Consider the following 23,490-nt stretch of genomic DNA (forward strand, 5'->3'; position numbering starts at 1 on the left):
ATGTTCAGAACCACATCATTAATATGTCATGGCAATGTTTACATAAAACAAATCCATGCTTATTAAGCACAAACCTCATCTGTGTTAAAGCCAGATTTGTTCATTTTATGGGCATCTGGATTTCTGATTGCACCCTCAGCATCACTGTTAGAAGCAAATGAACAAGATTTCTCCAATATTTAATCATGAAATTACACTGATTGCTTCCAGGCTCAAGAATCAGCACAGTTAAATACAGGAGGGACCCCCTGCATGCAATCAATACAATTTAGAGCAAATGCAATCAATGCATGTAGCCTCCCTTACTGGGAACTTACCTGAGCTTTTTCTGCTAAATGTTTATCTCACCGAGAACTAGGATGCTGAATTTGAAAATATAATCACAACAAATCACAAATGTCTCATTGAGCACCACACAAACTGCTTGTAAATCTACAGAGATTTACACACAAGACAACAAATGTATCCTGTAATTGGTGCAATCTTGTGTTTCCATGATAATAATAACCTTTATAAAGTTCTTGCTCTGAAAATGACAAAAGACATTTGCACCAATCCGTGCTTGTGGCTAGTAAAGGTTACCCAGATCTAAAAATACTGTGTGGTTTTAGAGTGTTTCTAAATTTGATTCAGTGGTCCACACTCTCTCTTGCTGTGTGTGTTTGTGAGAGAGCAATTTTAGGTGTCTCACAGAGGAGGAAGAAGCCGTAAATGAGGTATGAAATTGGTCAGCGGACGGGGTTGCACAGACTGTGCTCTGCATGCACAAACATTCATCTGGTTTAAGCAGGAACAGGAACACAACAGAATCAAACAGGAAGTTACTGAGTCTGCAGGATACTCAGTTATCATACGGCATGTTTATAGACAGCAATAGTTTCTTTTAATTTAACAGAGGGGAATTCACTAAGAATGAATTGCACCTGCTGATGGCATTGATTACTTGTACATGTTGTCCACATTGTTTCTAGCAACCAATTCACTAAAGCGAATTATGCAAATCAGGTTACAGCACAAACACACACAAAATCTGAGCTGAACTCTATTTGGATGAAACAATTCCTGCTCTTGTCGGTCAGATCTAAATGCTAGGTAGTGGCAGAATGCATCAGACCCTACCACATACTTTGCTGGGGCTCTACATCATTCCACCACAGGTGGATCCAGGCACAAGAATTGGCTCTTTAAAAATGAATTAAACTTCGGGTTGTTTCTCAACAAAACATTTTGTATGCAAGTTTGCAAGTAAATCACAACCCAATGCCATTGTACTAAAAAGACAGACAGAGATATTGACTAAAATCGCTCCTTTTGTGTTCCGCAGAAGAAAGTCATTTGGGTTTGGAATAGACATAAGGGTGAGTAAATTATGACACAATTTTCATTTTTAAGTAAACTATTCCTTTACTATTTTAAATATAGTGTAGCTCTAGTTCATTTTATACCGGGTTAAACTGGATTGCTGGTGGTTAGCCCTTGAATGTGATAAGATATCAGAGAGAAATAAAGTACCGTAAATAAAATCTGGGCATCTGCATTGGCTTATGCTAGATGGCTGCCTTGTAATTTTGTAGCCTGTGAAACAAACTGAGACCAGAACGACCCATCAGATGGCCCACAGGTCACAATTTCGGCCTGATAACCATTATAATTTGATGAATTGGTTTATATGGCACATGGGTCTGTTTCATATGCAAATATTCCAAAGCATACCTACAATACTGAATATCTGTAATGTCTGAATAATGAGTAGATTTGTGTAATACATGGCTTAAGGGACAGCAGGTTCACTCACGGTTATTCACAGCTCTTGGCACTGCATGTGTTGATTGCAATTAGGAGAAGTGGCAGAGTTTAGATGTAATCTTCTCTGTGGTGTGTGAGCTCGTTAGAAAGTCTTTAGCGTGCTACTGTCGCTGCAAGGAGAATGGTGAACCTTTCTTTACTTCGCATTACTCATTATCTCTTTCTATTATAATACCTATTCAGTAAAGAGAGAAAGAAACAGAAGGGATAGAAATGGAGAGATCAAACTTCTGTCGGATGTTCCATCTGGTACATTATGTATTTTTTTTCTTTTGCACCGAATACAGTCATAATATTGTTTATTCATGACCATTTTTCACCCGCTCTCTGACCCTTGGAATTAAAGCTGAAGTGTGTTTCCCTATCTGTCACTCACTCAACGTTGTGTCGATGTAGTGACACTAGGGGTCACTCTTGGGAGCCCGAGACACCTCTGGTCTTTGATAAAAGGCCAATGAAAATTGGCGAGTGGTATTTGCATGCCACTCCCCCGAACATACGGGTATAAAAGGAGCTGGTATGCAACCACTCATTCAGATTTTCTCTTCGGAGCTGAACGGTCATGCTCACTGAGCGGAAATCCCACGACTGTTCATTCACCTCTGCTGGATCTGACGGCGCATTTCAGCGGCTTCTTCCTCCTCTGTACTGGTGCACTGCAGAGAATGCCCCAGGGTGCTTCGGCAGAAATAAAAGAGTATATTTCTCTAAAAGAGCGGCACACACGGAACGTCTTTTTAAAGACGCATTTTTTTAAAGATGCCTTTCCTTTGTGTGTTATTCCTGGTTGCGCTTGTTATCTCTCGCCTTCTGACGGTCACGATCACTGTCTTTCGTGTCTGGGCACTGCTCATGCGGAGACGGCATTCGTGGATGGGTCATGTACTCATTGCGAGAACATGTCCATGGCAACGATGCGGTAGCAGCTTACCTTCGTAAGAAAGCAAGCCACCCCAGAGGCTCCCCGCCTCGGTCCTTCTACCCACGGGTATGAGGCCAGTGCGGCTAGCACTGGGGGCGATTTGGGGACCCCAATGGGACCACCTCCGCTGGGTATCCCCCCACGGACCTCCCATCCCCCAGCACGCTCGACTGCCCCGATCGGGCTTCTGGATGAGTCCGCCGGCTCGTCTCATGGCGAGTTCGACCTCTTATTCAGAGCCCGCGAAAGTGAGGAGCTTTCGAGCGCAGCATCGGAGAGCGGGCTGTCCAGTTGGATGCGGAAGCCTCAGCTGGGCTCCTCCCTTCAGGTGCGGTCGCCCAGTCGCAGGCTGACACAGAGATGACGACATGCTTTCCCGGGCAGCCGCGAGCGTCGGGCTAGAGTGGAACCCTCTGTTCTCCCATTAACCCTCACGGCTCGATGATTGGTTCCTGGGCTCACGGCACTGCTCAAAGCCACGCCCCACCCCCGTTCCTTTCTACCTGGAAGTGACAAGGTCATGGGAGGCACTTTTTACTGCCCGGTCCCGAACTTTCAGCTTCCCTACCCTCACTACCCTCAATGGTTCATGGAGGGGCGGCCAAGGGCTATGCAGCAATCCCCCTGGTGGATAAAGGCGCTCGCGGTGCACCTATGCCCGCAGAGCGCTGCCACCTGGCACAGGCACCCAAAGCTCCCATCCAAGGCCTGTAGGTTTATGTCGTCTCTGATGGCCAAGGCCTACAGTGCCTCTGGACAAGCCGCCTCCACCCTACACGCCATGGCTCTCCTGCAAGTCCGCCAAGGTGCTAAAGGAACTGCACGAGGGTAGTTCCACCCCGGGATTGATGCAGGAGCTGCGCTCGGCGACCGACCTTGCTCTCCGGGCGACGAAGGTCATGGCGCACGCACCTTGGTGGTCCAGGAGCGCCACCTTTGGCTCAACCTGGTCAAGATGGGAGAGTCCGACAAGGCACGGATCCTTGCTGCCCCCATTTCCCAAGTTGGCCAGTCCGTCCCCCTGCGGTGACTGCACCGGCTCCGCCGCATCCCGCCCCTGCGGCCCGGTCCCGGCGTGGAGCCCACCGCAGGAAGCAGACGCCACCCGTCTCACGGCCGCCAAGAACCCGCGAAAGGCTTCGAAGCGCCGCTGAGACGGGTGACCCAGGGACGACGAAACCTGCTGCTCTGGAGCTGGTAAGCAGACCACTCCATCCCCCGGTTGAGGGCCGGGAGGAGAATCTTTTGTTACCTTTGCATTTAATTGCGCTGCATGCACAAGTGGCTGCAGTACCCAAGAGTTCAGCAAGAGCGGTTTCCTTGTTCCCTGGGTCACATATCCGGTGTGCACCGCCATTATCATGACCACCGTCCACCACTCTATTTGGCAGGTTTGGCACTCCAGCGGTGGTCTCCCCGCCCCTGAATGCCCAGCTGTGGCACAACTCCACCCCTGATGTGACAGTCTCCACGGGTCATGAGGACAGGCCTCTTCCTCCCCCGTCCCAGGCTGTTCTGGGGGTGGTCACAAGGAGCCAGGTAAGTGCTTCGATGTCCCTGAACTCAGCACGGCCACAACACGGTGTGGCACCTCAGGCTCCGCCCCGCCGTGAGGCCCCACCCGCCGGTACGTCTGACAAGACTGTCCCTCCGGCTGAGAAGAAGAAGGGGTTTTACAGCCCCTACTTAATTGTACCAAAAAAAGGCAGTGGGTTTGCATTCGAGGGGCAGGTGTAACAGTACAAGGTCCTCCCTTTCGGTCTGTCCTTGTTCCCTTGCATCTTCACAAAGGTTGCAGAGGCAGCCCTTGCCCCACTAAGGGAAGTGGGCATTCGCATCCTCAGCTATCCCTATGGTTGGCTAATCCTAGCTCACTCTCGGGATGTGTTGTGTGCACACAGGGACCTGGTGCTCTTGCACCTCAGCCGACTAGGGCTTCGGGTCAACTGGGAAAAGAACAAGCTCCTCCCGGTTCAGAGCATCTCTTTTCTCGGTTTGGAGCTGGACTCGGTCTCGTTGACGGCGCGCCTCACGAACGAGTGCGCACAGTCGGTGCTGACCAGTTTGAAGGCATTCAAACTGAAAACAGCGGCTCCACTGAAATTTTTTCAGAGGCTCCTGGGGCATATGGCATCCTCAGCGGTGGTCACTCCGCTTGGGTCAATGCATATGAGACCATCTTCAGTCCCAAGATGGGCATGTGCTGCTGGACACATCGCGTGGTCATCACGCCGGTCTGTCACAGCCTCTTCAGCTCTTGAACCGACCTCACATTTCTACGGGCAGGCGTTCCCCTAGAGCAGGTCTCCAGGCGCCTCGTGGTCACGACAGACACCTCCAATACAGGCTGGGGCGCCGTTTGCAACGGGCACGCAGCTGCCGCTTTGTGGACGGGCCATGGCTGCGTTGGCACATCATCTGCCTCGAGTTGCTGGCAATTCTGCTTGCCCTGCGGAGGTTCCGGCCATTGATCCAGGGCAAGCACGTGTTAGTTCAGACAGACAACACGGCAATGGTAGCATATGTCAACCGCCAAGGCAGTCTGCGCTCTCGTTGTATGTCACAACTCGCCCGCTGTCTCCTCCTCTGGAGTCAGCAGCACCTCAAGTTGCTGCGAGCCAATCACATCCCGGGCAACCTCAACATTGCAGCGGACACGCTGTCATGGCAGGTTACCCTCAGGGGAGAGTGGAGACTCCACCCTCAGGTGGTCCAGCTGATCTGGAGTCTATTCGGACAGGCACAGGTAGACCTGTTCACCTCCCAAGAATCCTCCCACTACCCGCTCTGGTACGCCCTGACCGAGGTATCTCTATGAGGCGCCTGTATGCCTTTAAGTGACGTCTGTTCACTAAGTGGTGTTCTTCCCGATGGGAAGACCCACAGAGATGCGCAGTCGGATCGGTACTTTCCTTCCTGCAGGAGAGGTTGGAAGGGTGGCTGTCCCCTTCCACCTTGAAGGTGTACGTAGCCGCTATAGCAGCACACCATGACACAGTGGACGGTAAGTCCTTAGGGAAGCACGACCTGATCATCAGGTTCCTGAGAGGCGCCAGGAGGCTGAACCCCTCCAGACCGCACCTCGTTCCCTCATGGGACCTCCCTGTAGTTCTTCAGGGTCTACAGAGAGCCCCCTTTGAGCCTTTGCAGTCAGCTGAACTTAAGGCACTCCTTGAAGACTGCCCTCCTGACTGCGCTCAATTCCATCAAGAGGGTAGGAGACCTGCAAGCGTTCTCTGTCAGCGATACGTGCCTGGAGTTCAGTCCGGGCTACTCTCACGTGATCCTGAGACCCCAACCCGACTATGTGTCCAAGGTTCCCACAACCCCTTTTAGGGACCAGGTGGTGAACTTGCAAGCGCTGCCCCAGGAGGAGGCAGACCCAGCCCTGACATTGCTGTGTCCTGTGCGTGCTTTACGCATCTATTTGGATCGCACACAGAGCTTTAGATTCTCTGAGCAGCTCTTTGTCTGCTTTGGTGGACAGTGGAAAGGAAGCGCTGTCTCCAAGCAGAGGATCGCCCACTGGCTCATTGACGCCATAACAATGGCATTTCACACCCAGGATGTGCCGCCCCCAGCAGGGCTATGAGCCCACTCTACCAGGGGTGTAGCGGCCTCCTGGGCCTTGACCAGTGGCACTTCTCGAACAGGCATTTGCAGAGCAGCGGGCTGGGCAGCACCCAACACCTTTGTGAGGTTCTACAATCTCCGGGTGGAACCGGTTTCGTCCTGTGTAGTGGCACGCACAAGCAGGTAAGTCCGGGACAGCTGGCCTGGTGTATCGCTTGTGCATAGTGCCTTTCACCTCCCCTGAGCTGAAGATCTGCGCTGTTGACTCCCAGTAGTGTTCACAAACTGTGTTCCCTGGATGATTGCCTCCGAGCCCTGTGGCAGATGAGTTTGCGGAGAAACTCCCTGCCGGCTCAGTACACATGCTAACTAAGCCCTGTACTGGGGTAGGGGCTCTGCATGTGTTGGTTCCCCGTAGGTAACCCCATGCGATGTATATCTTCCGCTAATTCATTTCCCTGTTGGTAAACTGCGTCTTCCTTGGGCAGAGGCCCCTCTGCCCCAGTCACCATGCTCATAGAAACTCCTACCCTATGGGGGAGGAGTTTCTATGAGCATGGTGACTGGGGCAGATCATGGGACTTCTCCACATGACATTCTTCCGACAAAGCTCGCCAAGACCATGTGACGTATTTCCACTCAAAATTCCCCCCCCCCTTTGGGCAGGGTGTGGTCTCCACTGTGTCTTCCCCTTGGGAGTGACACCCCCCTGACTAGACCTGGTTGCCCCAGTCGGTTAATTCCTTTTTTTGGGGGAGAGGAAATAAAAGAGGATAAGAGGCCATGACTGGGCTAGCCTGTCTCTATCTTTTGGGCAGTTGACTTGTCCCCAAAGGGCCGTTCGACATTCATAACAGTGTTGGGGGATGTTACGTGTCGGCCTGGTGCGCTGGCTACAAGGCACACAGTGGTCTGCCCGTCACACACCGCCAGTTCACATAACACAGTTCAGCCAGTTGCGGCATTTCGTATAGGGACCCCTAGTGTCATTACATCGACACAACATCGAGTGAGTGACAGTCACTTGCGTTACCTCCGTTCCCTGATGGAGGGAACGAGACGTTGTGTCCCTCCTGCCACAATGCTGAACTACCCGCTGAAATGGCCAGGACCTTGTCTCGGCTCCTTAGCACAAAACCTGAATGAGTGGTTGCATACCAGCTCCTTTTATACCCGTATGTCCGGGGGAGTGGTATCCAAATACCACTCGCCATTTTCATTGGCCTTTTATCAAAGACCAGCGGTGTCTCGGGCTCCCAGGAGTGACCCTTAGTGTCACTACGTCGACACAATGTCTCGTTCCCTCCATCAGGGAATGGAGGTTACGCAAGTAACCATGACGTATTACTGCGCCACTAGAGCCACCATACGAAATTACAAAAATAAACATTGTTTCCAGACAGCTTTCCCAGCTTTTCATAATTTTATTCTTCCTGATATGACATCTGCGAGCACATGCTTCCTTCTAAAGTTAAAAACCCAGTTTGACTTTCAAACCATAATCATCAGCACAGACTGCAAAGCCACTATTGTGTTGTTGGTTTAATAATCAGTTGCAATGACCGGGCTTGTTAACGCAACTATATCTCATACCCTACTGACAGGGATGCCACATGGTAAACAAAGTCTCATTAATTCTTGCTTAAAGGGGCATAAAGGCAGCAGTGAAGTATGAATTTCAAATGTGCCTTTACAGTTAATACAGCCAGCAGTAAAGAAAAAACCAAAACAATATATGGGCAAGGTAATAATAAGAAGAGAGAAGATAACAGTGGCTTGCACTGAGGTTTCCTGAATATAACAATATTTTTACTTTGAAGGAAAGGAAAAGAGATTTGTGGACAGGAGATTGGACTCAGTGGTTGAAGGTTACATTTGACACTCTAACTTGTATAAATCTTTACAGTTTTGCAGAAGTTCGTCAGAACATTAATGTTCTCTTAAAATTTTAGGTTCTGTAACAATATATGCATGTTGCAAGATTTAGAATGATACTTTCCAAGAAATGTGATATATTGAAGGATTTCTCCAGGCATTTTTAAAACATTTATGAGCAAACCATTGTGTAATTTGCTGGAGTTTGAGCAAACACATCTTAATAAAAATGGATTTTACAGTTTGAGAAATAGCTTTCCATTATGATGTTCTTTGAGAACATATGCTGTACTGTTTGCTTATTTCAGCCAGAAATCCCTAGAAAGATTTCAGTGCCAGGTGTGAAAGCCTGAACTCACTGCTATCATTGGCTCAGCATGCTGTCTTTGAGGATCACTGCGTGTAGCTATCAACATATCTCCCCCAATAGCTCAGCCCTGCAAATACACCCAATCATTTTCAGTGCAGAACTCAGAATACAGAAATGGCTTGGGGCATTACGGACAAAATGAATCACAAATAGTAAGGTTATAAACATATTTCATCACACACACTGTGTGGGCGTTTTCGGAACATTACGTCACCTTTTGAGGGCTGAATGATTTTTATTTTTTTAATGTTGGCATTTAAACTAGCGGTGTCCTTCAGAATAAAAGCACATGCTCATGTTATACTAATAAGAAAGAAGTCCCTAATTGCCCCACTTACCCATGTGCACATTGTGCAAATATGGGTGTGTATTTGTGTGTGCCTTTTTTATGTGTTTTTGTGCTTGGGCGCATATAGGCACTGTGTGTTCCGCATATGAGTAGAAAGCTCATAAAGTCTTGTTTTATTACTCCTATTATTACCTTTCTTTTTTTGGCCTGTTGTGACAGTAATGGTTGGCCATGACTATAAGAGTGGACTTCTACTACAACACAGAGTACAAAATGAGCAAGCTATACTTAGATACTTAACACATGGAACATTTATGAAAGAGACTGCCATCTTTCAAACCCAGTCAGAATGCTGTTTTACTGGCATAAAAGATTTGATCAGGAGGTATTGTGAATCTTTAGGCCACTATCAGTCTAGATCATAAAACTGTACTATAAGATTCTTGTTATTCTAAAACTGTAGAGACTATGGTCTTATGCTGCATCACTTTTCTGCTATTTTGCAATGAATCTAATTTATATTCTTGAACTCAGGTCACTCGTTGTTTATTTTAGTTTTTTTGGATTTTATTAAATTAGACTCAACTCTAATCCCACTGTACAGAGCACAAGTGCACAGCCAATTAAATATAGTCAGCATCTAACCAGAAGTGCAAAGATTATTGTAGGATATAAATAAATTAATGTAAAGTGCAAATGGAAAACTAGGTAAAAATATCAGTTTAGAGAGATGAAGTACAAGAACAGATGAAATTAGTAAATTACAGCAATATAAATGTAAATGAGTATGGAAACTTAAGTACAGAATAATAAAATGAACAAAAGGCAAGGTGGAGTAGTCTGCAAGTGTGCATGAAGTGGCAAGAGTGATACTACATATTATTTATAACTGAGGGGAAGAAGCAAACATTATAAAATGGAGAAACTTTTTGCATTAGGTGTAAATAGCAGCTACCACACAGCGTGGCTATTTGCACTCCAAAAGTCTGGTGGAAAAGCATAGATTATATACAAACTGCACCTCTAGTGTTGTCACAATGGTGTTGGGTGTAACGACGGTGTGGATGTGCTTTTCTCATACTGTATGGACGATCCAGGTTCAGATCCGCCTTTTGTCCCTGTGATGAGGAAGAGGGCAAGGCCGTGAGGACACACGCCCGGCCCTGGATCAGGCTAATCAGCCGGGAGGGGGATAAAGCCGAGCCGGAGGCGCCAGTTCGAGAGAGAGAGCTGCATGTGGCTGCAGTGTGTGTGTGTATGTGTGTGTGTGTGTGTGTGTGTGTGTGTGTGTGTGTGTGTGTATATATATATATATATATATATATATATATATATATATATATATATATATATATATATATGTGTTTGTGTTTAAGTTTATTTGAGTTCATTTATGTTATTAAAACTTACGTTGACTTTTCAGCCGGTTCCCGCCTCCTCCTTGCCCACTTCACCCCGTTACAGTCCCATTTTTTTCCATCCTGTTTCCTGTCTTCCTCTTTAACTACAAAATACCACGGTGATACAATGGTTACTACAGTAAAACCATGGTTAATTTTTGTAAGGGAAGGCCAAGAGTTAAAGTTTTTAGAGCACCACTACCCTGTTTCACATTGTGATTCACAATATGTTCAGGGCAAGAGTGAAAAAAAATATCTTTCTTCCTGAAATATGACACAACTTTTTACGACATGACATAAGACTCCTTTCATGGGTCATTTCAGATGCAGATGAAGACTCTATTAACAAGAGAATCTCCTCTACTCCTTGTTCTCTCTCTCTCTCTCTCTCTCATTGACAAATCCCTAAAGCCTGGCGAGCAGAAATCCTTTCTAAAAGACTAAGTAACTAGAAAAAGAAAAGGAATATAATGAGTAATGTTATTGCACCTTTTTTGGTTTTGTTGCAGCTTTCATAAAAAAAGAAAAAAATAAATTGCCATTTTACAGTGTAAAGGCAGAGGCGACACCCTACACCAACCCCTACCTCTAAACTTAACCCTAACCTTTGCAAGGGAATTGTTTTCAGTGGTATCATCACAACAACATATGTGTTTCATGCCATTATGGGACTTACATACAAGCATAGCTGAAAATGAGCTTCTTCATGTGAATCATTTAGATACAATTCCACACTCAGAGTTTCCTTGTCTTATACATCTAGTTACTTGGCCATAAACAGAATTAGATAATGGATGATCTGTCAACACTGGATGGCCGAACACCAGAAACCTTTTTAAATTCCTCTATTCATGAACTTTGTGAACATGACTTTCTACCTGACTTTTGTGTTCTGACTTTTTCTGGAACACAAAAGGATACTCTATGGATCTGCGTCCTCGACAACCTGGCACTGAGAATTGTCCTGCAAGATGGTGAACTGCGGCATGCTAATTGCATTTAGCACTAATATTGGGGGTGCATTTGCATAATTCATTTAGTGAAACAAATGCTAAAATAACAGACAGCATGTGCAAATAAACAACACTATCAGCAGGCACAATTCATTCTTAGTGAATTCCACTTTGTGTGTTTTAGTATTTTTAGATTGCTAGTTTTACTATCCAATTACTGGCCACAGAGAATCATCTGCAACACATCGCCAGTTCCAGTGATGGATGAATCCTGGGCTGTGTATTATAGCCAGAGAACAAAGCGATCACAATTAATGCTGCCAGATCCAAAATATGGCACAATAGGCTGTTTCACTTCCAGAACGGGAGAGTTTCCCGCCAGGAAGCAGATCCAGGCTCGAGTCTGCCTGCTTTAGCCTCAGTATGTCAGTGTTAGATCTGTTGTCCACTTGTTCCTCGCACCCTCTGTAGTAAATTACCAGACACAGCCAGTCAAGAATGATGACTTGAGCTGTCACATCAAATCAAGAGGTGCCATCTCAATCTGTGAAGGTTGTGAGCGAGACGCAATGAGACAGAAGTTTCAAGGATTAAAGAGGAACTATGGTCTTTGGATCATTGTAGGAATGACTCTTGATTTTACCTAAATGGATAGTGCACCCAAAAACTTTAATTCTGTAATTATTTCCTCACCCTCATATCATTCCAAACCCATACGCTGTTATTTTTCCTTGAAAAACAACAGTGAAAAATGCAGATTTAGATTTTAGATTTCTTTCTATACAATGGCCATGATTCTATAGATACCATGTTTGTCAAGCTTTAAAAATGTGTGTGTGTGGCGGGGGGGCAGTTAACAGCAGCGAGCCAATCATAACAGTGGGCATTTACTATCAAGTCTTAAAGGAAAAGCAGCACCCGAACCAAGCATTTCTGACAGAGGGTCAAATGGAACTGGAAAAAATGACCATGCTTTACAAATATATGACTGTTGTTGTGCAAAAAAACTTTACTAATATAATAAGTGAACCTCAAGGAACATATTAAAATAATAGTATAAGGCATGTCATGACCCCTTTAAGTTTAGTCTTATTAAATTAACTGAAGATTTGAACCATGACAATACACACAAATATGCAATAAAGCCATTAAACCTTTTGCAACTCATGTCTCAGTGTAATTACAGGAATATTGCTAAAGCATTGAGCTACACTATCAAATAATGGTGTCTGTTTATGTTTCTCCATTCCCAGCTGTAATGTTTATTTTGTATAAAGAAAGACAGAAAAACAAATATGCAAAGTCCAAACATCAGTTCCTCCTCACAGCAGGCCTGTGAAGACAAAAATGGTATCTGGCAACCCTGTTGAATATACTGTTTTCTGCAGAGTGCATAGAATTGGTCATTCCCTGGCAATTCGTTCAGATCAGAATAAAAATGAGTTGTTTTAGTTGTTCCCGGCTCTGTGAGGCCATGATAATGGATTGGAGGCAATGTGTCTGTCCTCATAAAAACATAATGTAATACTGTCTATAATGACTGCTGTCAGTGAATTAAACATTGATCTTAACTCATGTCAGCATGACATATGCCTAGAACTGTTTTTATTCCACTGAATAATCATTTGCGCATGTTTCTTTTTGACTAGAAAAGAAAAGGTCTAATATGTCTTCATTTTTCCTTCTACAATATTGGATGTGAACTGGAATGAACTGTTGATAGATGAAAAATTCAAGAAGAAAAAACTTCTTAAGCATTAACTAGCCTGTATACAGGTTTGGGAGGGTTACTTTTGAAATGTATTCCACTACAGATTACAGAATACATGCTGTAAAATGTCATTTGAAATGTATTCCATTAGATTACTCAAGGTCAGTAACGTATTCTAAATACTTTGGATTACTTCTTCAGCACTGGTAGATTTTTTCACTTGTTTTGACTATAAAAAATTATGCCAGCACAGAAAGACAAAATACACATGTTAAAAATACATTCTCTGAAAAACCTAAATATCTTATGCTGTGTTGTTTCTAAAACAAGATAAATCAAACTGATCTTGTTTTAAGGATTTTTAAATATTTTACAGGAAAACAATACAAAAATTAGTATCAAGAATATGATTTTTGCCCTAATATCAAAGGTCTTACTAGAAAAAAAGAAATTATGATCCAACGTGAATTTTCTTGATAAAAATATGATCGTGCCGGGTAACAATTTTATTTAGTGCTGGACCTTTTGAATTTAATATAAGAGATGGCATTAAAAGGGAGCCAATATACAGAATCAACAATGAACATTGCAGTACATTTACAGAACTAACATACATGACTAAATCATTACAAAAATAAAGATCTTTACCTGAGATGATTGACGCCAAGCGAAATGCATCTGAGTGACGGTGAGGCATCATGGGTTCATAAGGAGATGGCTCGTAAAAGTCTTCACCTACAAAAAGAGCATAATTAGAATATTAAAGTATCATTTTACACTTTACAGTCACATGACATCATTCTCACTAAGTAGACATTTGTATAATCGTCCCCAAAATAATGTATGACCTCTGACCTCTAACCTCTACTTGATGTCATTGTCCTTGGGTACTGTTTATTTATTGTAATTTTTATTTGGAAAAAAAAAAAAAGTAGGCCATATACTGTATGCTAGTATGCTAGTAATCAATTCAAAACATACAACATACACTTTATACTGCTTCCTATTTTATTTATTTTTTTAAGTAGTGTGTGATAAGTTCACATTATGCAACGATAAACATTTCAAACATTTGTATGCTACATTGTTACCACATGACCTCATTATTTTGTATGCTATGAGTTCTGTCCAGTTATCTCTGAAATAACAAAGCTTATTTTCCAATGTTGTGGAAAAATGTCTTAACTCTTTGCAGACAGAAATGTTACAAATGACAGCTGATATCAATTCCAGTTCAATCATTACACTGGAAATGGACAGTCAAGTCTAGTGCATTGCATTATGGCAGTGTGAATTACTATTTACTGTACATTTTTGCAAGTAAGGTAGGTGTAACAATCGACTGAGGCGACTGGATTTGAATGACCCAGTTGCAGTGTTTTATTTCATTTCAACTAATCATAAGTTCAAAAGACTTCAGCAGACTTGGGTTCAAAACTGTTCAGAAATTTAGAACAGAAAAAGAGAATGAAACTTTAGGTTACTCACATAACTCCGGTTCTCTGATAACAGGAGTGAGGTATCTCACTATGGGTAATGCCTCAGGCTTGGCTAATCCTGAAAGAACCAATAACACCCAGTCTGTCAGCTGACAGACCAATCACAGCAGTGATGAGGGAGTCCCACCTCCCTATATAAACCACTGTCATAGGTGCCTATTTCATTCTCCTCAAACCTATTCTCCGTGCAACTGCAAGGAGGGAAGTGTGGTGAGATACCTCACTTCTGTTATCAGAGAACTGGAGTTACTTGAGTAACCTAAAATTCTCTTTCTGACATTCGTTCAGTATCTCACAATGGGATATGGCCAAATTCCGTATTGCAGATATGCTGTCCGAAGTAGACCATCAACCAACTTGTATGTGTCCAATGTACAACCACCCAATCAAATATACACATTTGTGCTTCACTGTGTTATTGTTCATTTGTGTGTGTATTTTTTATTTTTTTTACACATCGGCAGATTGACTACCCACGCTAAGGACTGAATGATCCAATGACGGCTCTGTGACATCCAGTCTATAAAATCGGACAAAAGTGTGAGGCTATGCCCAACTCACAGCTGCACAAATCTATTATAACTTAATATAGTAGCCTCTACTACCCAATGAGACAGGTGCTGTCATGATATGAGTCTACCCTTACAAGAATCAGCCCAAGAAACAAAAAGCTGAGTACTCTTCCTCAATGCCTTCGTACTTTCCATGTACAAACATAGAGTACAAACTGGACACAAACAGTGAAGCCATTCGTCCAATGTTGGGGAAAAAGTCGGCGGGTGAAAAGTTAGCAAATCCACCGGCTTACAGCTGAGCGTAGAGTCGCTCACCTTAGGCACAAAGGCTGGATTCGTTTTAAGAGACACTCTCGATAAATCCACTGCAAAGCGCATACAAGAGTGATGAACTGGCATAGCATGTAGTTCACTAACCCGCTTTGCAGTTGTTAATGCCAATAATAAAGCTGCCTTTAGCGAAAGGAGCTTTAATTCTATACTTTCAACTGGCTCAAAAAGAGGCTGAGAAAGCGTGTTCAGGACCACGGACAGATCCCATGACGGAACCAGTGGTTTTGACACCCTGTTCAAACAACTTGTGCCCCTCATAAACCTACAAACAAGCGTGTGTTGACCCATTATATTTGAGTCTGTTCCCACATGATAAGCCGATATGGCAATGAGATAAACCTTGACAGAAGAAAAGGCCCTGCCTTTATCTAAAAGTTCCTGCAGAAAACAAAAAACATCTGCCACTGAACATAAAAATTGAACAATGTGTCTGTGTGCACACCACTGCTCAAACACAGCCCATTTCTGATCATACGCGGAGCGCATTGAAGCTCTGAATCGTTTCAGTCACCCTGGGGGTAAACCTGTGACACTCAAATTTAGCCTCTCACAAGCCAGGCTCAAAGAGCTACTTGGTCTGGGGTGGGGTAAAATATTTCCCCTCGTGCTTGCGATAGGAGATCCCTACGCAGTGGAAGTTGCCAAGGCTGGGCGCACAAATGTTGAATTCTCTCCTCAAGCCACAGTATCCCCGGCCAGTTCGGGACGATCAGTATAACTGAGTGACCACATTCTCGTACTCTTTTTAGAGTTGGAATGATCAGACTCAGTGGAGAAAACATGCAAAGTAGCACGTTTGGCCAAGGATGCGCTAGAGCATCCACACCCATAGGTGCACCGTCTCTCGCCAGAGAGAAGAACAGAGGGCAATGAGCATTTTTGTGCGATGCAAAGAGATCTATGGCAGCTTTCCTGTATCTCTCCCACAGCTGACTCACCATGTCTACATTCTTCATAAAGAGGATTCCCCCTGGAAAGGTGATCCAACCCAGCTGGAATGTGCGTCGCCTTTAATGAGAGAAAGTGCGCACCACTCCACACAATCAGCATTTGTGCCAGGCTGTGTAGCCGCTGTGAACGTGTGCCCCCTGTCTATTTATGTAAGCCACTGTTGTCATGTTGTCCAATCTAACTAGGACATTGTGGCCTTGAAGGAACTGTACAAAGTGCTTCAATGCTAGAAACAGTGTCAGGACACAAGTGCTGTGCTGCAATCCAGTGCTGAAACTCTCTCATTCGCAGTATTCCCAAAGAAATGACTGACACCGTTGAGGCCATCAGACCCAATAGGTGTAGACACAACCTGAATGAGACTTTTTTCCCTTTCTGAAAAAGGGACAAACAACCACGAATCGATCCGATGCGTTCCTCTGACAAAAATGCTCGACACTGATCGGAGTTCAATCCGAGACCCAGATAAACTATTTCCTGTGTGGGCATCAGACAGCTCTTTGTCTCATTTATTTTGAATCCCGGATTCACTTAATGAGACATCAGCATTCTCGTATCTACTGTATCTATGTTTCCTGCCGTGACGGCATGCAAAGCAGTAGAACGTCTAGATAAGCAGACTCCCTGAGACCCGTTACCTCCACACACATGCTGAAGACTTTCGGTACCAATGAAAGTCCAAAAGGCACTGTCAAAAATGTGTAAGATATTCCCTGATAGGCAAATCTTAGGAATTTTCTGTGTGACGGTTAGATGCCCACATGAAAATACGCGTCCTTCAGATCAACTGACATAAACCAGTCTCTGGGACGAATAAACTGAGAGAGTGTTTGGAGCATGAGTATTTTGAACTTGTACCTTCTGAGGTATTTGTTGAGGTTTTGCAAAATCCAGAATGGGAAAAAGACCTCCTCCTCTCTTGGAGATGACAAAATACCTGGGGCAAAAGACAGGGGCTCGCTGAAGCTCTCGCTCACTGATGGTGCTGATTGTCCACCTCTAAAAAGGCAGGTCTCGAATGCTTCTCCATCCTTTTTCCTCAAATCACACTGCTGCCGCATTGTGGACACTGTAGCCCCAAAAAGGGCTTTTGGATCCACTGGGGCATCGAGGAGATCTGTCTTCTCCCTTTCAGACAGGCCAGACAGACAGAGCCAAATAGCCCGTTCACCCACAATGGCGAGACCTATGCTGCAGCTGCAGCTCTGGACACAACTTCTTGATGTACGTAGGTTGAGATCAACAATAACATAGATCTCTTCCCACAACGCCGCATCCGGCGCTCCCCGCATCAATTTGTCGGCCCATCTCCTCCATCAACTCGGTCTGATATACTGAGAGGAGTGAGGTGGCGTTAAGAGCCCTTACAGCAAGGGCTGAAGATCGGTAGATATTTTGGTAAATGGAGGCCAACGATCTCTCCATCCATCTCGGCAATGAAGCGGGAGCAGACAAAAAACTGCCCAACAATTGGGGTGAATGTAATTCGCCTCAACACCTCGACTGCAGGGGGGCTGGACATCCCCAGATCCTCCATTTCATGCACATCTAGCGTAGAGTTATCTTTAACAGGCACAAGCCTGTGTGAAAAAGACTTGTCCCATAACTGACGCATCTTCACAACGCACGCTGGGAAGGCTTGAATACATTGCTTTACTGGGGCAGCACGAGATGGCAGCCATTTGCCGTTCTACAGATCCCTCTCTGTACCTTGGCCAGTCTGCTGTGACGGCCAGTCAATGGATAGCTCCTTGCAGCTGGGGTGGGGGGTCTTTCTCCACTGGCAGCGGAGAAAAATAGGGATCCTCATTATTTTACGCCATGACCCACACCCTTCTTTCCAAAACCCTGCTGTTTACCAGGAGACCGGGGCTGAAGCAGTAATAACAATGAAACAGCTGCTTTTCAATGTTACAATATCTTTATTTTTATGTTACCAACATTCAAATAATTACAGAAATAATGGAGCAAATGTTTAAAGATGTTGCCATTTGAACTGGCTGTTTTGATGCGGCAAAGAATTAAAACATATTTTTTACATCAAACTAAATACGTATTAGGTAACAAGTTAGTCCATTTGAGCCTTCTCCCTGTTCATCCATTAATTATTTTCACCACTTCTGGTGCAACAAGTGGAATTCTAAGAACCACCTTTGCTATGACAAACTGTGTTAAGAATTAACACACTATCATGTGGTATCATGATAATACTTGGTATTGTGATATTTCAGCTGGTATAGTATCGTAAAATATGATTATGGTATCATAACAACCCTACTACATGCATTTACATGTAGTTCACTATATACCATTTACATGCATTTCATGGACCTACAGAGCTGATATATATATATATATATATATATATATATATATATATATATATATATATATATATAAAGAATAAAAACAATTGTTTGTGTTCTGCTGAAGATAAAAAGTCATACACATCTGGGATGGCATGAGAGTAAATGATAAGAGAATTTTCATTTTTGGGTGAACTATCCCTTTAAAGGTGAAGTGTGTAATTTCTGCACCACTAGTGTCACCAAACAGGATTGCAAAAATTATGTAAACTATGCAATGTTTTGATAGCGCCAAAGAGCCAAAGTGTTTGCAACTTTCGCTGGAATATACTTATGAATGGTTTATAGTTGTCTCAGCATATTAAGATGGAATACAGTACAAGGATGTTTAAAAAGCAAAGGAGTGTCTAAAGAACTGTTGTGAGTAATTTGCTAATTAAACTCAACCCAATGCAGTAAAAAAATATTTTATCCTTAATATTTTATCTATTTAATGGTACAAAAGTCTGTTCAGAAAGCTTTGAAATTTGTGAATTAAGATGGAGAACCAGTCTAAACAGCATTGAATGTGTGAAGCTTGTTTGTCCAAAAAATCTAAATGATCAAGACTGCAGTGCTCGCATCTGCCTTTTTCCCTTGACAGCTCTAATCCAGAATTTTAAATTCATAATCATTCCATGTGAACCACACACATGCATACTAGTGGGGGGTGCTCAGATCCTCATTTTAGCTCAGGAATGTGGATCATTCATGTCAGTCTCATTTTACCATAATGGGAGCTCCACTGTCAGTTAGAATCAAGGAACTGTGAGCTCCATTGCAGTTTCTGGGCTGAACAGGGTACACTCGGATGGTGTACAAGTTTAGTGATGTGATGAAAGATGGCATATGTCCTAAGACTCATATTAAACCACTAACATGGAACAGTGAATATAAAGCATCAGTCCACCTGCTGACCAAGTGTCATGGATTAATTCTGCTGTTAGACAGACAGATGTGACATTAGACATTAATTATTGTAACTGAACAGTGCACAATATAAAATATCTGATCAAATTAGCTAAAAGAGTCAGGGAATTGGTTATTAATTTGAAAACATTAGGGAGGATCAGAAACTTCAAATTTGTCATTCCAATTTCAAGTCCAGTTACTTTTGCCTAATTATAACAGACATTCTGCATCAACCTCCATGACTGATAACCTTCTATGATACCGTATGATTTAGGTACCAGAAAGGGACAGTTCACCCAAACATGAAAATGAAAAGATTTGTTCTGTCATTGGTTTTTGTGGGATTACAACCGTACTTGCCAGTTTGAATATGCTAAATGGTGATTGAGTATTGAGAGCTACAATGGAGGGGAAGATTATCAGTAAATATTTACTTAAACTTTGGTCTGTTCCTCAAACAAAGTTGTTGTATGACTCCAGAAGACTCATATGGACCAATTTAAGGCATTTTTTACTTTTTTTAAAGCTCAACAGATGTTGTCACTATGAACTGCCATTGTATGGCAAAGATTTGCATGAAGAATCTTCAAAAATTGCCCTTTTTATGGTCCACAAAAACAAACAAACCAAAAAAAAAAAAAACAGCATATAGATTTAGAAAGACATGAGGGTGAGTGCAACATAATTTTTATTTTTGCTCCATAAAACTGCCCGGGTAAGCGGAATCATCTTTTTTTATTATTATTATTTATTTATTTTTTCTTTGTTTTGAGCGAAGAGTTATGTTTTAACTTGACAACACAGAGCACAATGGGAACCTGTTTTAAATAGCACTTACTAAGTGCACAGAACACATAAATTAGCATATGTCCTTTCTAGAGTGACATTTCAATCTGAAAAAGAGCTCCATCTTTCACTTGCTCTCCCTCTGTCAATCCTTCACCTGCAATCATCACAATGTAAAGTGAACTTTGATGGTCATTTGGAGAGACAGACTATTACTTGAGTCCACAGGGAGTCTGTCTCTTTCTTTCCCTTGTGTTTTTCTCCATCTCACTCTGTCTTGTGGTATGTGCTCTTTGTCTCTGTTATGTGTCTGTCTCTGTTTGTCAGTAAGCCCAGCTCAGGAACGGTGAGGTGACAGCTGAACAGACAAATGTTGTCTGATGGAATTCTACTAGAGAACACTCAGTCTCACTGTAGGGTCAGGTGAGATGCCAACCTGCTTGAGAGTTCCACAGATTCACACAGCAAACGTGAGAGCCCATAAACAGGCTTCCGTACCACAATGTTTGGAGTGTTGGAAAAAGTGCCAACATACACCGTTAATGTCTTTACCTAAAGCTTTTAATTCTAGAACCAGTGGCCACAATAATTTTTGATATAAATAGTACTATACTATACTGATACTAAGGTTATTATTGTTAACACAAATTATTAAGAAGACTAGCAGTGATTTTTTTTCTACATAAAATTATGAGTCATGAAAACTAAACTAAACTCAAATTGTGCACAATACAACAAATGACAACTAAATAGAATTAATAAAAAGAGAAAATTAGAACAATTTAATTTAATATTCTGTATTTAAACTAACAAAAACTAAATTGAAATAATAACCCTGACTGATAACATGCTGAAAACTTGAGCTTAAAGGGCTTCCACATGACTCCTGTCAGTGTTGTCAAATACACTGAGCTCTGTGGAGTAAAGCGTCAGCTTCAGCGTTCACCTGGATAGTGTTGTAACATGGCGCTGAATATAAAAAAAAAATCTAAACTTTGACGCTGTTGCAACTGATTAAATACCTTCTTATTGCCATTGGTCCATGTCATCGGTAGGTTTAACCTGGAGCTCCACCAATTTCTAGGCCGACAACTAATTCCCGTTCAGTCAGTTAAGATCAGTCAACATGAACATGAACATGAATCAGTGTTTAGTTACTAGCGAGCTGGTGCAAACTTACCTACATACAATTGTTCGTAAAGAGACATTTTTCAAGACCATGTCATGTGATTTTTTGTATTTATTTTTTTTATTAGTCTACAAAAGGAATCAAATCTACTCAAATACCGGTACTCTTAAGTGCCCTTTCACTCATGTGCCATCTGCAGCTGAAGCCATTCACACATCTGCTCAAAGTAAGATATGCTTATCATCATTCTTTTGTCTAAATTCTGCCCATTAACACTCTTTACACCAATCTTTGCAATTGTATCAATATGACAATGACAGAGTGTAACCTGTGCATATTATGGCCATGTATAGTATGTTAGTACATTGGCACCATGAATTGAACAAGACAAATTACGCTTTTACTAATGCACTTATATTACTTTAATTCATCACTGAGTAGTCACTACTCATTCAGTAGTTAATACAGCTTCTTTTACTGATTTCCTGTGAATTCTACTGATAAACTGAAGCATGAAGTCATTGATAATACATTTTAATTTCATATAGTTAATGTTTTACTTGTTGTCTTGAGGGTCCTCATATGAAATGCTTCTGTAAAATCCTCCCACATCAGTTTGGAATGTTTCTCATTGTTCGCAAACAGTATGTCGTTGCTCAGCTATTTCCAACTATTTCATACTAGCAATACTACAAGCATTACGTAATAGCCTTTCATAATTCCTCACAGGGTTGCCTACTCTCTTGTATTAGCCGGGAAGTCCCGTATTTTGGTCGAAATGAAGACGTCCTGTACAGGACACCTATTGTCCTGTATTTCAGTGGCGAGATGCTCGAGGGGGACACCACCGGATGGACAGCAAAATGCTTGAAGGGGACCCCTTGTCGATGGCAAAATGTCCCATACTGAAGGTATTGTGTTCTGTTTTTAAGCGGCAAAATGCTCAAGGTGTCCAATAGGCAAACAGATACTGATCCATGGCAATCGTGAAGCTCCTATAAAGCTTTTTCCAGAGAAGCACAGCTTCTGGTCAAGACCCAAAATGATGTGTTTAGAGCCTTTCATCCAGTGAACATTGATCTTTACTCCCCTGAAATCTAATGGAACAGGTATCTGCCATAGCACAGATTCAATGGGACTATATGGGCCATGCAACCACTTCTTCTATGGACATATCAATTTAGAAAAAAGCGGATTGCGCTACTTGAACATACAGCGTTTTATGTGATGTGTGATATTTTACACTTTTGTATTTATTACTTGTTAATATGTGAAACTCATCGTCACGTTTCTTATGAAATTTTAGGGGAAGCTGTTATTCCTGTGTTGTCTTTAAGCAATCACCTCTGATAAGTACAGAAAATGTGAAAAACAAGTGTGCAGGTCACCAACTCTGAAAACAGTCATCCACAACACTTCATAGAATAGCAGCATCTTCTCTGCTATTATTTCTTCTCCCTGCCATCCATCTTGGTAGGAAAGGAAGTTTTAGGTGAGCTAATCCTACATTCTTACCACTCTCCCATTGTTGTATCCCATGAATATACATACATATTTCATATCCAAACATGGAGATGCAGGTGAGGCTCAACAAATGCTTTTTATTCCGTTTAGCTATTTCAGGCTTCTAAACAGGATATACTGTATAAACCCTTAAAAGAAAAGTCCTATGGTGATAAAAAGATGAATATATTAAATATCTCCTACACAGGGAACAACCACTTTGATGGATGTTTGGTGGATAACCATAAAGAGTTATTCCTCCACAGTCTACTTTCCACCCCAGTCTGTTTATTGTTAAAAATAAATACATAATCGATTAGCACAGCAAAACAGAGGAAATGAGCTCAAGAATTGGCTGCTCTGTTGAAAGAGTTATCACAAAATGTAATAGTTTTGTGGTAATTCTGGCATGTTGTTAGTGATAAACATACAGATATAAATTTTTTAGAAGGGAACAAAATTATGATGACAGCAGACCTTCCAATCTACAGCTAAATCATCATGCTTCACTGAGGCATGCTGGATAATTGCTTTTGTATAATTGTTTGTGAAGAACCGGAGAAAGAGAAGACCAGACAACTATCCTTAGGCATTCAAAACATGTTTGACCTCTGTGAC

At 42.7% G+C, this 23,490-nt stretch overlaps 1 protein-coding gene across 1 annotated transcript in view; it reads right to left on the bottom strand.

The window, feature by feature from the left end:
* Positions 1–23,490, bottom strand: part of LOC127424142 (GDNF family receptor alpha-2-like) — a 145,277-nt gene that overhangs the window by 93,084 nt on the left and 28,703 nt on the right. The window contains exon 3 of the mRNA XM_051669071.1: positions 13,548–13,634. Within this exon, the coding sequence (XP_051525031.1) occupies positions 13,548–13,634 (87 nt within the window). The remainder of the gene's footprint in view (positions 1–13,547; positions 13,635–23,490) is intronic.

The sequence above is a fragment of the Myxocyprinus asiaticus genome, chromosome 33, assembly GCF_019703515.2.
Source record: "Myxocyprinus asiaticus isolate MX2 ecotype Aquarium Trade chromosome 33, UBuf_Myxa_2, whole genome shotgun sequence".
NCBI classification, from domain to species: Eukaryota; Metazoa; Chordata; class Actinopteri; order Cypriniformes; family Catostomidae; genus Myxocyprinus; species Myxocyprinus asiaticus.